General features: G+C 37.8%; 1 protein-coding gene across 1 annotated transcript in view; it reads right to left on the reverse strand.

Annotated features, from left to right (window-relative positions):
• TRPV3 (transient receptor potential cation channel, subfamily V, member 3) overlaps positions 1 to 12,554 on the reverse strand; it is a 16,346-nt gene extending 3,792 nt beyond the window's left edge. Inside the window, exons 1-12 of the mRNA XM_009882706.1 lie at positions 12,436 to 12,554; positions 8,871 to 8,975; positions 7,145 to 7,231; positions 5,969 to 6,126; positions 5,151 to 5,327; positions 4,804 to 4,944; positions 4,272 to 4,552; positions 3,368 to 3,544; positions 2,449 to 2,607; positions 1,925 to 2,026; positions 1,286 to 1,359; positions 149 to 314 (exon numbers count right to left, since the gene is read on the reverse strand). Coding sequence (XP_009881008.1) covers positions 149 to 314; positions 1,286 to 1,359; positions 1,925 to 2,026; positions 2,449 to 2,607; positions 3,368 to 3,544; positions 4,272 to 4,552; positions 4,804 to 4,944; positions 5,151 to 5,327; positions 5,969 to 6,126; positions 7,145 to 7,231; positions 8,871 to 8,975; positions 12,436 to 12,554 — 1,746 coding nt within the window. The remainder of the gene's footprint in view (positions 1 to 148; positions 315 to 1,285; positions 1,360 to 1,924; positions 2,027 to 2,448; positions 2,608 to 3,367; positions 3,545 to 4,271; positions 4,553 to 4,803; positions 4,945 to 5,150; positions 5,328 to 5,968; positions 6,127 to 7,144; positions 7,232 to 8,870; positions 8,976 to 12,435) is intronic.
• Positions 12,555 to 15,811: the final 3,257 nt, after the last annotated feature.

The following is a 15,811-nucleotide window of genomic DNA, read 5'->3' on the forward strand; positions in this document are numbered from 1 at the left end:
TGCTGAAATAATATGTATAAACTGAAAATAAGAAATTTCAATATGAACTATAAAATACATCTAAATTGCTGAGAATGCTTGATTGAGATTGTATCCTAGTAAGCAAGCATCATAACAAGGCAGGAAGAACAAAACAAAACCAACTTGCCTTTTGAATCATAACACTGTAAATGCCCATGGACTGGAAACCTCTGGTGAAATAGAGCATATTAGCCCATCCTAGGGCCATTGCCAAAACAAGACACACCAGGTGTTCTTTGTAGGAAAACAAGTACAAAAAGACAGAGAAGATCACAAGCAAAGCTTGTATAAAACTGTTAAAAAACAAACACATGTATGTAAAGGAAATTACTAGCACAAAACCAACAACATAATCAAAAAATATGAAAACAAGACTTCTTTGCTTCTTAGGCTTCAATTCTAATTTCATACTGCATTCTCTTCTCCCCTATGAACATTACCATTACAGTAAATGGATGAGTACAGGTAGTATATCAACATATTGGGATTATATTCATTAAAGCTTACTTTAAGTGAGCTAATGTCCCCAAAACAGCTGGTCAATGCAGATTTTGCTGACAATAACATTAAGAATTATTAACAGTATCTTTGAAGCCATTTAATTCAAACTTTAGCTTAACAAATTGTTAGAATTATTACAGATTCTCCATAAACAAAGGAAGACACTAATAGAAAGACACTAATAGAATTTATGGAAAAGTGTGATAGGATATAGACCAGATCCTCAGCAGCACAAGATTGATATCAGTGTGGTAGGAGGAGGAGGAGGAAGAAAGGTAGAGTTAAGCCACCTCTCTTTTTATTGATCCTAAAATCATGTGCTAGAAATAAGAGGGAATCATCTGTGCTTTATCTAGGCCAGCTGATGGGATACTCCCATCAGACAGCTGAATCAGCATTATGCTATTTTTCCTTCCTGAAGGAGTCGAAAGGAGTGTGACACTATATCTGGGTTATTAACCAGGTTTGTTAAACACATTTCTCTATGTACAGGTCTAAATAGATACAGCAGTGGGAGAAGCTAAAGATAGTACTGTACCTGGAAAAAAATCCAGTCTGTACACATCAGCCTCTGGTATTGTTACTGACCCGTGTAACCATTAGTGTGTTTTATGGAAAAGCTGCATGTAAGATTACATCAATCCCTCTAAAACCTGATAATCTAGAGAAAAAGTGAGTATCTGCTACAGGAGTACATTCTCTGTGACCACGAGATAGATAAGCGTTTTATATATAATATAAAATATATGCACGACAGACTTACAATGCAAAGTGGAACCACGCATCCGAGAGAATTGAGTGCAGGTCGGATGGCCTAAGCAGAAAGATGGCTACACTCTGTGTAGACACATATATATAATACGGAAATGGTAGTAAGAGAAAGCAAGCCTCAAAATTGATTTTTCAAAATAATTTAATTGAAGTTGGTCTTCTAAAAGCATCATTCTACTGATGTTTTCTAGAATTAAGATTTTTTTATAGGGCTGTAACTTTAAAGTTTAAATTCCTGTCATCTCTGGCGTAATCTAACAGTTAGTTACTGTTTTTAATTACTTACAATATATGGTAAAAATTATACCCTGTTTTTTTTTCTGTTACAAGGTCTAATTCAAGAGCGTCCTTAAAGCCAGTAATGCGACAACATCAATATTGCATAAATATCAAATCTTTGTCTTGAGAATTTGAAAGGAAAAGAACCTCATACTTGTTTCACAGAACAATACAGTCATATTCAAACCCAGGGTCATTCTGAGTACGTGATGTATTGTGCCAAAGACTTTTAGACATTACACATATCATAAATATATTCCAAATATACTGCCAAGATCATCATCAGCATAGTCATAAATCTAGAGATGTTCTTTATGTATTTTGTTATGTATTTGTTATTAAAAAGTCTTACCTCTTTGATGGCTAAAAATATTGCTCCTAACATAACCATCACCTGTCCCGATAACTGCAGCCATCCCACACCGCGTGTCAGAGCTAGTGGATAAGGTGGAGCCTGTAAGACAGGTCCAAAACGAATGACTGAGTTCCGTACCTGAAGGGTAAAAGGTAAAGTAACAGGAAGCCTCCTGTATGTAGCAATCTGAGTACCCAAATTCCCCCCTTCACTGACAGTTTTCTTCATGGTGGATTTACAAAATTGGCCACCTAACGTGTATATTTGAAATGCTAGAAGGTTCTTTCTTAAAAGCAAAAAACTCTCCCCACACTTTCAGAAATTCAACTACCTGTCTTTGTATTATGTATTTGTATTTTGGGTCACTTTCACAACATGAAAATTTCCTCTATTAGTGCTGCTCTTCCTTCCATATACAAAGACCTGATGTGGGAGAACCCGGTCTCATTACAGCCAGATATTCTCATACCTGGTTTTGGTTTAGCATTTTAAATTTGCTACGATTAAGTTGCTGTACTCACTTCATTTTCATTAGGCCTGTGGTAGGAAACTAACGTTAGTGTTACGTTGTATAGAAAATAAAAACAACATGACATAAAAAACATGTGTCGTGCAAACTTTTTCCATTTCATTCTCAGGAGTGAATTCAGAGGCTCCAAAGTCAGCATTTCATGACGATTCTGTAGAAAAAAAAAAACAACAAACCACAATTAAGATTTGAACGACAATTTCTGGCATGCATTTTGTGTATTTCACTCGGTATCTTTCCTTGCTGATGTACAAACACACTATGCTCAAAGATATGTGTCAGACGGTAACACGACAAGATACAATGGGACAACTCCCACTCATGCTGGGATCACCTGCCATACTCTGCTTAAGTGTGTCTCAGCTAAAACTGTAATGTGAAATTCTGGCCTTGCTTCCTACGGAAGTTTTACGGCAGTATTTGAATTTAGCAAATGTAAAATTCTGGCTTTGGAGAGGTAGCATTCTGTGATAAGGTCCTTCCCAAATGCCTAAAATACATACCTGTTAAGTTTATAACTTTAGGCAGAGTGTTCTCGTCAAGTATTTCTCTTTGCTTGCCCTGTTCTCCTGCACTATCTTAGGCAGCTGCTAGTAGCCACTCCGTGGACACTGGTTTTGGTCTGACCAGCTGGGCTGTATTTGTGTTCCTATGCGAGGCAAATTAATGCTTCGAATGTAGAAAAAACAGTCCCAAAATGTCTAGCCAGTGTTTCAGGAGCTGAATGCATATTCACTTATAGTTGACAATCTACAGAGGTATAAAATTCAACTTGCTGCTGACACAATACTAAGAACTAAAAATTACTGTTTACTGTTTTACAAGTAATTCAGTCAAATGTATAGGCTAACGCATCTGAAATGAGTGTACTGCTAGAAAATATATATATATTTTAGAAATAAGTAACTTACACCAATATTTGTATTATAGACAATAATTTCCAATACTGAATTATCTGCGGTGGTATCTAGTTCTGTCAGATCATATAGAGAAGACTGAACAGGACCGTAAGCCCAGTCCGTGAATTTTCTTGACAGGCTCCTGTTAGGCTTATCTCTTATCTCTCTGCTCAGGATGTACTTCAGAATCTGAAACATTAACAGAGTCATTTGTAAGCAGATGTGTTCTTCATGCAAAAGGAGAAAGCATACATACGTACTTGCCAAAACCCCTACCTTTTAACTATCACATTTGCTACAGTAGTGCAATTCAATGTAATTGTAATTCTTTTATTCAGTAAGCAGTGTTAGAGATGACAGACATCTAGGAAATAAATACAGTATTTTTAACGCCTCCAGATTTTCTGTCAGAGACATTTTTCTAAATGATGAAAGCACAATTTTCCATGTGTTCACATTATATTTTCCTTTAACTTAATCAATTACTTTCTAAATTTTCCCATTATCAATTCTTTATCACAACACAAGCAGTTGCTTTATGAGAGCCAAATTCTACAGCAGCATAACAGAGCCGATCTAGTGAGTTTTGTGAAATTATTCAAAGATTGTATATTGTATAACTGTAGTATTGTAATAACTGCAGATTTTCTGTACAACACAAGGGTTTGCAAGGCTGTTTTTAAACAGCACGTGCATTTTTTACAGGATGGGGTTGTTAGAGAGAAACCTTGAAGGGTAAAAGCAACATTGCAATAGAAATGCTTGTATTTTGAACAAAATTAGCTTACCAAATACTATTGATGCATACTGCAGCATAACCAGCACGGAAAACTACATGTCAGAGCACCAACATCTGAGTACATAGTTGGCCTTGACTCTTTCTCCATATTTAATTTCTCTTAGAAATTATACCCACCTCTAATTTCCCAGTTTTTGCAGCTAATTGTAGTGGTGTCAAACCCTCCTTATTCTTTGTTGTTTCCAAATTTCTGTCTTTACTTTTCAACAAAATCATGTCATACATTCTGACTACAAAGTCATTCTGCGTTTTAAAGTCCTCTGCCACAGTAACTAATGCATGGAGGATATTGTTTCCTCTGGAATCCTGAGAAGTAATATTAGTCCTGGTATTGTCCATTAACAGTTGAGTTATGTCTGGTTGATTGGTACACGCAGCTAACGCCAGTGCAGTTTCACCTGCAAAATTATAAAATGTAACACGTGTTTATTACAAGCACTCAAATCAAATTATAAAAGAGTGACTGTGTTAAGCATCTTCATGTCTGAAAGCACATTTACGTATTGATTGTATTGAATTTAGCTCTTGTTTTATAAAAGCTTAATTTGAATGAAAACATCATTTGGAGAAAATCTTCAAAATCAAATTTTGTCTTAATTGTTTGGGTATTCCCTCCTAACTTTTCCAGAGAGATCGCATTTCCACTTACCAAAATAAAAGCCTTCATGCTTATGTTTGGGATTAAAGAAAATACCCTGGGCATGGGCATTGACATCAGCTCCTTTTTCTATAAGGCTCTGAGTTATTTCATATTGTCTTCTTTCAATGGCAATATTTAGAGCTGTCTGGCCTGAAACAACAGACATGGGTATTTAGGGTTGAATCTCTTAAACACATTATGAAACATAAATGATGTTTCACGATGGATAGCGCCAGCGGTAATGAATAAAAGTTGTTTTAGGAATTTAAACCACCATTAGAATGTTTGAAGAAAACATTACTTTTAGGGACGGTATATTTAACCATATACCTGAAATTGGTATCAGATGGCAATACCTTTATATGCCTCTTCTGTGTATGCTGCATTGATAAATCTCTCCAAAATACCATTTTCTTCTGCAAAGGATAGTAGCATATTCACTATCTCATTTGTGTTTTGGTTGATGTTCAGCAGAGCTTTCATCAGACAAGTTTTACCAGTATCTGACGCCGTGAATTTTTTCATCAGATAATCTACAAGAGTGAATTTTGAGATGAGACCATCATTATTTATTAAAGTGGATAGAAAATAATTCTAATCTTTTGTTTATTAGGGGTGGAACCTGAGGGATATATATGAATATAAATTATTTGCCAAACAATTACTCCATCCTATTCACTTTGTATTTGAGCTATGTATACTTGGTAGGTAGCCAATGCACTTGGTTTTTCTTTTGGACATCCCACTGCCATGGTAACTCCAGACAGACCCAGAATTCTTCCCTAACTTCTCTGCCTGTTCTACCACGCTGCACACATCACAAGCCCTGTCTGTACTGCAATTTGACTGCAGTTTGGATAGAGACATCAGCTTTGAGTCTCATGCTGCAGAAGGCTAGCTTAGGTATGGCTATGGGAATACAGCGCAAATGGACGCTCCATGTATCATAAACAGGCAGCAAATACTCTCCAGTGCTGCCTCAGAGGCAGCAAGGAGGTGGCTTATTGTGTACCTTGAGCTTTCATTTAGAAATAGGAAATGTGGCATACATTAAATTGCAAACAAGCGGTTGCAAATCCACAGGCAAGTAGCTGTTGCATATTTCCCAGTTGTAGACTACACATGTGCTGCCAGAAGAGCTAACAATCTTCCTCCAGGTAACCCCACAGCTTACCTGGCGCAGTCATGTTTGTACATGCACTTGATCTTTCCTTCAGCTCTGCAAGCAGACATTGCAGTTCTTCTATATTCCCCTCAGATACTGCCCGAAATATGTATCTTTTCAGCTTCTTCCGGGCACTTGTCTGCTCGGGTCCCTGTGATATGTTAGCACTGAATTATAAGAAACAATAATGAAATTGCTGATTGAATGTACTGTGCTTTATTTTATTTTCTACGTAAGAGGAAAAAGGAATACAATTAATTGCCCCAGACTATATATCCTTGCCCTGCTTCCACATATATCTTGGCATGGATCTCTCAAAATGTTTCTGCAGGTTGCTTATTTGCAGCTAAGTGGCTATTAAGAGGGGTTTTATAATAAAAATGTTCATTTTTTCAAGTATTTTGTTTTGCATTTTTTTCCAGTTTATCCATTCTTCTAAAACAAAGAGTAAGAAATAGTTCTCTGCTTCTTTGATCTGTCCACAACTCGCTGACTTCAGTGCCTGAGTTCCCTGATGCTGCACTCCAGCCGCACCCATCCCACTCACAGCAAAAGATAATTTTTAACCTCACATCTTCTTACACAGCTTTCCTGATCCGGTATTATTCTGGAATAAGAATGATTTAATATTTCCCCCCCAATCAGAAATACTCTAGCTGATTTCGTTTGGAAGCCTCTCCTTCATACATTACCTATCTCTCTTCCCTTCCCAGTGAAATCAACTACCAGGATTACTAGAAATGTTAAGCCAGTAGGTTTTGTTGATTCCATCAAGCTAACAGATATTTCTTAATACTGATTGAAATAGAGGGCAATACCTCACCTCTAAAATAAATATTTTGTCTTACAAGAGTTTGCTTTTGGAGGAGGAATGCATTGTATTGTTGCTAAACAATACTGATTTTTGAGAATTTGCTCATGTCTAGTTGAGCATGGTGTTTAGGTCCTGTGTTGTCACCTAGGAAATGGACATTATATATGAAGAATCCTCATACTAAAAATTAAATCTGAGAAAAGCAGAGGTAAGAGTTGTTTATTTCAAAATTTAATTATCGAAGAATCAGAAATGCAGGCACACATATGACCTTATTTCTAAAACATGGCAGGCAAAATAGGTAATATCTACCCTATCATAGACTCAATCCATTGAAAATATTCTAAGAGATACTTCGTGTCTCCACTCACCAACAACTGTCTACATTAGGGCTATATTCAGTCGCATCATCCTGAAGAGACTGTGGGGAATCCATATCTTCCCCATTTCCAGACGCACTGTAGAAAACAGAAAAGCCTAAGTGCTCAGTCAGGAAGATACTGGAAGACATTTTAGCAAACTGCAGGAAGAATCAGTCAATACTAGGAAGCAGTATCTACAACAGAGCTGAAATTAGTCTAATCTGACATTGTGCTGTTTAATCTGATCATTTTTTTCTCCCTGGTGAATTTTAAAGTGAGTGGTAAAAATGAAGAGACCCACGGGGTTTTATTATATTTAAAAAATCATGAGGAAAGCAACCTGTTTTGTGTTTTATTATGCTATTTCATTACAGATCCTGAAACTGTGGGAAGGTTTTTCTTTTTTTTTTAACGTTCACTGCTTTTTATGCAGAATGCTTGAAGCTTACATTCTTCCTTTTCACATACTTTATCATCTGCCACAAAGCAAGAGCTAAATCAGTAACCATGTGTGGGTTGCAAGTACACAATGAAAGTGATTTACCTAAAGATTTACTACACAGCACACTGTAGGCAACGCGAGCATTTTGCAGCTGACTTGAATGGAAGCTTCAGCTAAAAGAAATGGAGGACTGGGCCCTAAATACATATTTAGGTAATGAATTTAAAGGATTTTAATGCCACCGGTATTTTGTAATTGTTGTACATAATTTCCAGACATTCCTAAAAGCAGATCTGCCTTAACAATTAATTTATTATAATTTTTCTTACTTGTATTTTTGTTTTCTGAAAGGTTCAGATTTGATGAACTACCTCAGGTTAATAACATAGGGAACCTGAACTATTAGTTATCGACAAAACAGATGTATGGACAGTAATGCAAAGATTCAGTAATGCAAGGATTCAGCAATGCAAGGATTCAGCATTGCTCTGCAGATATTCCCTTCCCTTTGAAATAAAGCTGGTAGCTCAGAGTCCATTCTTATTCAGTCCATCACTTCTCTGCAGAAAACTGTGAGGAATCTGGTGACAAAGCATCTGTGTGTCTTGTGCAGGTCTGTCCCTGAACAAGAGGGAGAAATTTGGATACCTCTCCTCTGAAACCAAAATAAAACTGTCAGCTAATTCTGTAAAGCTGACCAGACATCCATCAGACACAAAAACACTTGGCCATTCTGGGCTCATGCTAGATTTGATAACTATTTCCCATATTCATAATTATTGGCTTAGTACCTCACACATTTTTAAAAATTAAGAGCATTCTTCCCAGTCATAATTTTTCTCTATTCATTCAGCATAAATGGCTGCCTTTAAATATTTCAGACTCAGCATCTTCGTGTTATTTGATTGTTAATGAGCAACAGAGAGAGGATGTCAGCACACAGATGGAAATAGGGCTTGCTAAATTAAGTTGTGGTCTTCCTGCAGTAGAAAATACACAAATGAGTGCGTGGAGTTTGTCCTAATGTATCATAAATAAGAGGCTAAGATTAAAAAAAAAGACAATACTGATTTTAAATTTATTCAAATCTGAGGCCTGATTTATTCAGTGTAAGTGACAGCAGTAGATAAACTCAAAGATAAGTCAATGGAGTTCTGTCTTTGAAGTGACCACAAGCTAAGAAAAGCCATGTGAAATTTTAGCTCTGAAGTCTAAGGAGAAACAAGGAGTAGCTGCTGAAAAGAAAACAGATATATTTGCAGTATGACTATTGCATATGCATCTATAACTTACCATGGACGAATATTTGAATCCATTGGTTTTGAAAACACAGGGGGAGATGTATTATTTGGAGTTGCATTGCTTTCAAAACCATCAATCTCCAGAAAAAAGTGTGAACTGTTAAACACAGTGCATTTAGAAATATTAGTAAAAAAAGCAAGCTCAACCATCAAATAAGTAAAACACTACATGTACGTGCCTAGGACAAGGTTGATAATTTATATTTTCTGGCATTATACCTAACAGGATGCTGGAACGGAGGCTTATCTACTTTTCCCTGGGGCATCCCAACCTCCAACACTGTGCCCAGCACTTTCATGCTGGCAGATGGGCAAAAGATCCCAAGATATTTTAAGGACACACTGCATCAGATCCTGACGTGTCTAAGCAGCTACCCCAGCAGCCTAAAAACAGCCCTGCAACCAACTTCTGAGCAAATAGCTAAATGCAACACCAGACATTTATTGAACAGCCACACATGTATGCCTACACACACATGCACTGCTTTTTAATCCACTGCATTCTAGTCCCTGTTTCTCCAGCCAGGAGCCATCAGGATGGATCATTTCAAACCCATCAGCAGTGATAACCATTAAGTCAGAAAATTTGAAAGATCACGTGTTAAACAACATCGGGCATTTCCACCATCCAGGAGTGAATGTGTAATCTTGCCAGTCAGCACCTGACATTTAACGATTTCTTTTCCCTATAAATAATTAATTATATTTATATTTGTGCGTTCGAGTGCCAGAGACCACCACCAGCCCCCGGCCCTTGCTCTGCACTGGGGGATCCAGCAGCCCATTTCGCTGGTTGACCTGTGGGCACCGCAGCCGTTCGCTAGCCCTTCTCTGGAGATGAGTCACTGCTCGCTCCTTGTTATTTATAATAACAAATAATTATTTCTAGAGAAAATAAAGGAAATTTGGAACAACACAGAAAAGGGAACATGAGAATAGGAAGATTTCACCCTTTAAAAGCCTGCAGAGTTGAGAGGCAAAATCAATGGCTTGGTATTGCTACATTGCTACGTTTCACCAAAGACAGAGGAGTTTCAGTGGTGGATGTAGCGACTCCGACATGGGCTATTGTTCAGAAACTGTCTTACATTTCTAAAATGTTCCAGTAGTAACCTGGAAAAAGTTCCAATTCAGCTAATACTTATAGTTTAGTCCATAGGGTATTTCTTCTTTTTTTTTAACTGCATGTTCCCCAAAGAATCCTGTTGAATTAAAGTACATATACTGATGCTACAATGCAGTATATTATTAGGACACTACTGAACAACCTGTTGATATCTGCTAAAAATATCATGATTTAATGGCTCTAGTTCATCTCATTTTCCAACGGCTTGGTGATCCAAGTGTTAATTCAGTGTGTGTAGTTGTTTAAACTTATATGACCTTTTAACATTTGAGATGTGCCTGTGAACGTATTCAAAGCAGGCAGCGAGTAAAATACCACTTCTGGTTAGCAGGACTGTGTCCCTCAAATTACTCAGGAGGTACTCCTCAGAGTTCAGGAAAAAACTAGACAGAAAGAGGACCATTGCCATCACTTACGCCTCATTTGCCAGATTCACAGCTGCTGTACATCACTGCTGTTTCACTGGGGTCTGGACGTGGCAGAGACTAAGGAGTGGAAGAAACATGGGTTCATCCTGCTTTTTTTGCACTTCTTGACCATGATGTGCAGGAGCTGTCCCAACAGGCATGCAGCTGTTGGAGACCACAGTGAACCTTCAGAAAGACATAAATGCCACACTCTAGGCTTTACCAGACCGTATCACCTGCCCTGTCTCAACAATGGTGTGTTCGTGCTGAAGATTTTGGCGACCAACAGATGTACAGCAGCTATGAAGTGGGTCCTGTTTTGGAGGCTGACATACCTAACCTATCCTGGCATGTGGGTTATTTGGGGATACCATGGGGATAAAAAAAACCCACAAAAGTCACCATGCAAAGCAGGTGGACAGTTGCCAACAAATGCCCAAGTGCTTACGTGGCCATGGTGCACACTCTCAGGAAGACTGCCCACAAGCATAATCGGTCTCTGACAACGCTGGCAGCACTCCTCCCAGCCTGCCTGTCGGTTTTCCTGTACTTAATTATATACTGTTAGTCCACCCAAATACCAGGACCTTCAAGAAGGGGACGTCATTGTCTTTTCAGAAAGTGCATGTTGCCAATACATTTTGTCAAGTGAGAAATGCCACCCGTGGAGGTGCACTAGCTGCTTCGTGGCAAAGTAGAAAGAAGCATTTTGAAGCAACAGAAGTACAGCAGCATAGAAACATATAATTAATAGAACGTGTTAAGCCTCTGCATTAAAATTCACGTGATCTTCCTTCCTTATATTACAGGAATGTTGTGGGCCACACCCTGAGCTCTTGGTTGAGAGGTGGGAAAAACCCCAAGGTTACTGTTACTGATGCCACAAAACTGAATGGGAGATATGAGCTTAAGTAATTAAAGGGGTAGTGTTTGCCAGTATTTGTTATAACTACACAATCTTTCATGGAATTGCCCCTTTTTGAAGTAGTAGGTGTATTGTGAGCTGTTCAGACACCTCCTCTCCCCCTTACACAACCAAAGAGCTTCTCTTTTTGAACCTAATGACAGGAAGACAAATCGGACCACCCAGGCAGAGTGGGTCTCAAATAACTAATGACACCATTTCTGCGGAAAGTGACTCCTCTGATTATTAAGAATTATAAATGTCAGAACAGCCACAATTGCTTAGGCCTTCAGAGTTTCAAAAATTGCCATAATAGCTAGTAATTAGCCACAGAGTGAAAAGTTTATGAATGAAAATTCATCCTCACGCTACAGTAACTTAGTTGACTTCAATAGCATAGTATCAGGGATGAATTACTGCTCATATTTCCCCATTCATATTAAATACAAACCCTTAATCCTTATATTAATTCTCTAGCATTAATTATGAATGAAAGTGAGTATTTTATAAAACGAAATAATGAAGAAGTCTTGTTAATCAGAATGTTGAAAAATCGAGTGAATTCAGGTTTCTGTTTGTGATGGGATTTTTCAAGCCTCTTGCTTTCCCAGCCCTCATTTTTAATTCACCTCTGCCTCTCCATAATCTGTCACATTCCCATGTGAGGCTAAGTTTGAAACTACTCCCTTTTTTCAGGCCAGCATCTCCTACACAAAACCTGCTGTACCCTGCCACGTGATCTCTTTAAAAAGATCACTGTACCTTCTATTGAAACACTGACCATCATTAGACCACATTCTTGTAAGCTTATACAGGTATATAGAGTGGATGCAGAAAGCCCGGCTGATACAAGACACAAAAGACCAGTGCATCAGTCTGATGTCTCTAGGACTGGGGTTAACTATTTGTCCCATTAGGATAAACACGTCATATATCTACTTAACCAGGATACTCTGCTTCTAAACAGCATACGTTTTTCTGAAGGTGCCTTGTGTTCATTAGGTCTCTCTCATTCATACATGCAGCATGACTAAAGATATTAGTGATATTTCAGTGCAAATATCTACTAAAGGAGATAAAACAGGGAGTTTCAGTGTTCTAGACTGAGCTAAAGGCCTACCTTTTCTTTGTGGGAGTGCTTTCAGTCGGCTTTTTCTCTTGTTGGTTTGAAGGGGGAATACCAGACGGATTTGTTTTCTTGCCCATTAGTGGAATAATTTCGTTGTTATCTTTAATCATGTTTCTGCAGTAGACAGATTCACAGTTACTTAGCTCCTGTTCATTTGAAGAAAGTATAGTGACCAAATTGTCTATTTACAGTCTCTTCACATGTAAGCAAACAAATCTTGATATTTTTCAAAGTTTTTCATTTTTCGGTTATTAAGCACATACACACCATTTTATATGTCAAGGCTGGAGGGTTATATTCATGACTGATTAAATTACATTGTAAGAAAAGTGGCATTAAAAGTGATACCATAAATCCAGGAGAACCATGAATTCAAGCATGTGCCTAAATTAAACTGAAGGGAGCGTGTCCATCACAATGACATTATATGTTATTTAGAGAAACAAAAAGAGCACAATAGCTTTTGTAAGTAGCCCTAAAGTTTGTGCATATCTAGAGTTAATCTAAATAGTCTGCTCTTACCCAAGATAACTTCAGAAAAGTGGTAAATTCCAGGAAGATCTGTGCAACAGTACAATGTGCAAAGGAAGGTTTCAGGTGCAAAGGGTAAGAAACACAGAAAAAGCCCTGAAACTTTTCACTGCATTAGAATAGCAGAAGCAAGACAGACAGACTCTAAATATGATGCTCAGGCTGAGCTCAACCTAACAAACAATCACATGGATAGCATCAAGGACTTTTGTGTCCTGGTGACACCTCTCAACATTTCTGCAGTGAAAAAGAAAAAATCATGCCTCTGCTGGATAGGAACGATCGCCACCACATGACACAAAAGGATCTTAATGCATGTTATCTGCCTATAAACACCCACAACATGAATTCTGTAAGTAATAATGGATAACTATCTTCCTATTTCTCAACATAATACTCAAGGGCATAATTTTAAACCAGCAAGGATAATTTGAAAGCCGGAAGGTGAATTTAGGATACTTTAAAATTCACTGAATGTAAAAATAGTAAGTTTTATGAGGTCATGGGCGCATTCCCAAGGAAATCAGGGGAGTGCCCTCCATACCCAAGGAAAAATGATAAAAATCACTTGCCTGCATGGTTGAACAAAATAAACTACGCATTTTTCCTCTCCTACCTCCACTTTGCCTAATGTGACAAATGTACACAAACTTTCTACTCCTGTCACACTGTTGTCAATGTGCCTTAGCACTAGAATTTCTTCATTATGGGAATATCAAGATATAGAAAGCAGATTGTGAAGCGTGTTTGAAAAGACATGACACCTGGTATGAGAGAGGAGACAGGCATATAAAATACATTGTTATTTGAATGAAAAACTATTAATGCATAAATGGCAAATGTTTAAGTACGGGAAATTTTCAATCCCAACAACTGACAACTGAGAATTCAGAAGGCCCAATCACATGTAAGTGCAGTTGTAATTTCTTGTCGCTTAATGAAATAGAGGAGAAATCTGAAATATTGGAAACTACTCCTTACCTTGAAAAGGTTGGCGTAAAAAACAGGCATGAAAATAATTTTTTATTGTGTTTTCTAACATTGATAGACATGTTCACACTAGTGCAACTCAGAAATATGCCTAGTTTGGACGCATTTCCTAAGAATTCATATCACAACTTTCATAGCAATAATTTATAAAGGGCAAATATGATTTACTTAGTACACTTGCATACAAAGTACACTGTAGCTTTCACTGCAGTAAGCACACAAAAGAACTGAACTTGGATATTACGTATTCAAGGAAGGAAAAAGGGTTTTGTCTGTGCCTTTGAAAATGCAATTCATGTTGTCTTCAGACACATGTATCAGTGAATACTGTGATAAACATTTAATCTTAACACAGCTAAAACAAATGACTGTTGTCTTGTTTAGTTCATAAATAATTCTGCTATTTACTTCTTACCAAGTACTTTAAGAATACACAGCAGTTTATGAGCAAAGACATTTCCCATCCAGAGGAAAAGGCAAATATGATACTCAACATAAATCAAATATAAGGGGACTAAAATAAGATGGAGACAGGCATTAAATAGCTTCACAAAATACTTGACTTTAAAGGGAGAGAATAGTTGGAAACAGACTAATAGGTCAAAAAGCGTGTCAGCAAAAAGCAGCTGCCAAGTTGAGAGGGGCGCAGCTGGTAAATGTGTGGAGTTGGAGGGGTCAGAGAGAGTGGTAGGAAGAGCTGGCAAAGTAAAGACCAAGATTAAAATCTCTAAAGCACAAAATGGACATAGGGAAGTGCCTCTCGTTTTTGAGCAACGCTGAAGCTGCTCAGATCTGGCAACACATTTATGCTTGGGCCATCTGCGGGGGGGAGCAAGTCCAAGCCCTGTCAGCAGCCAGTGTTCACCGCAGAGATTTTAGCAATGACAAAAGCAGGCTACATCGCCTAGGAGAGCGGAAAATAATCAAAGATAGCCTTGAAATTGTATTGGATGATGAAGGACTACTGAACTATCAGTGATTTAAGGAAACAATTTGGGAAGGAAAAAGAGGAAAGATTCAGTTTCGTATATATAGACTAAAGCTTTCAAAAGCACATAGGAGATTTGACTGTGTAGTCTCAGCTACAACAACTATTTTAAATGAGATCTCAGAGTCTGCACAAGTAAATAACTGCAGGCACGATGGCAGAAGTACCTTGCTACAGTGCTGAGGTAGCGTCTGTTTCTCATTTTTAATCACGATTAATTGCGTGCTTAGATGAAAACCAAGCTAGAGCTTTTGACAACATGGCCTACGGAGCTCACTTCTTGTTTTAACTATATCCATGCAAATCTTATGGGACTTAATGGAGCTTTTTTATGCTTATCAGGTTGTTTCCTTGCTCTGTCTTGTTAGTTTAATGACCAGCTGCTTTCATCATCCTCTTCCTGTGTACTATCATTTTCTGTAATCTATGACATATACAGAAAAATAGTGCAACAGTCTGAAGAATGTCAAATCATAAGTAGTGCAGCTTACACGACCTGATATGGACTGTCTTCTTTTGTTGTATCTATTTTCTACTCCCATTATCTAGTTAATTGTTACTTACAGGCCACTAGAGAAGTAGCTTATTTCAAGTGGGCAGTGAGACAAAAATACTGCGTTGATTTATAGTATTAAGAATTACTTTGAAGGGGATTCTGAGGACATCGAGAACTTAGTATCTCACCTCCAGTGTGCTGGGGATAAGAAAAGGGCATTTGTCTGTAATGGTGAATGGGACTCTGCCACTCCTACGGGAAGCAGCACTTTACACACTATCACAGACTCATCTCGCGCCTGAGAACAAGAAAAATCATACATATCAATATCTCTATAGCTCAATAACAGTATAAACAAAGTG

Source organism: Charadrius vociferus, unplaced genomic scaffold, assembly GCF_000708025.1.
Source record: "Charadrius vociferus isolate BGI_N301 unplaced genomic scaffold, ASM70802v2 scaffold793, whole genome shotgun sequence".
Lineage (NCBI taxonomy): Eukaryota > Metazoa > Chordata > Aves > Charadriiformes > Charadriidae > Charadrius > Charadrius vociferus.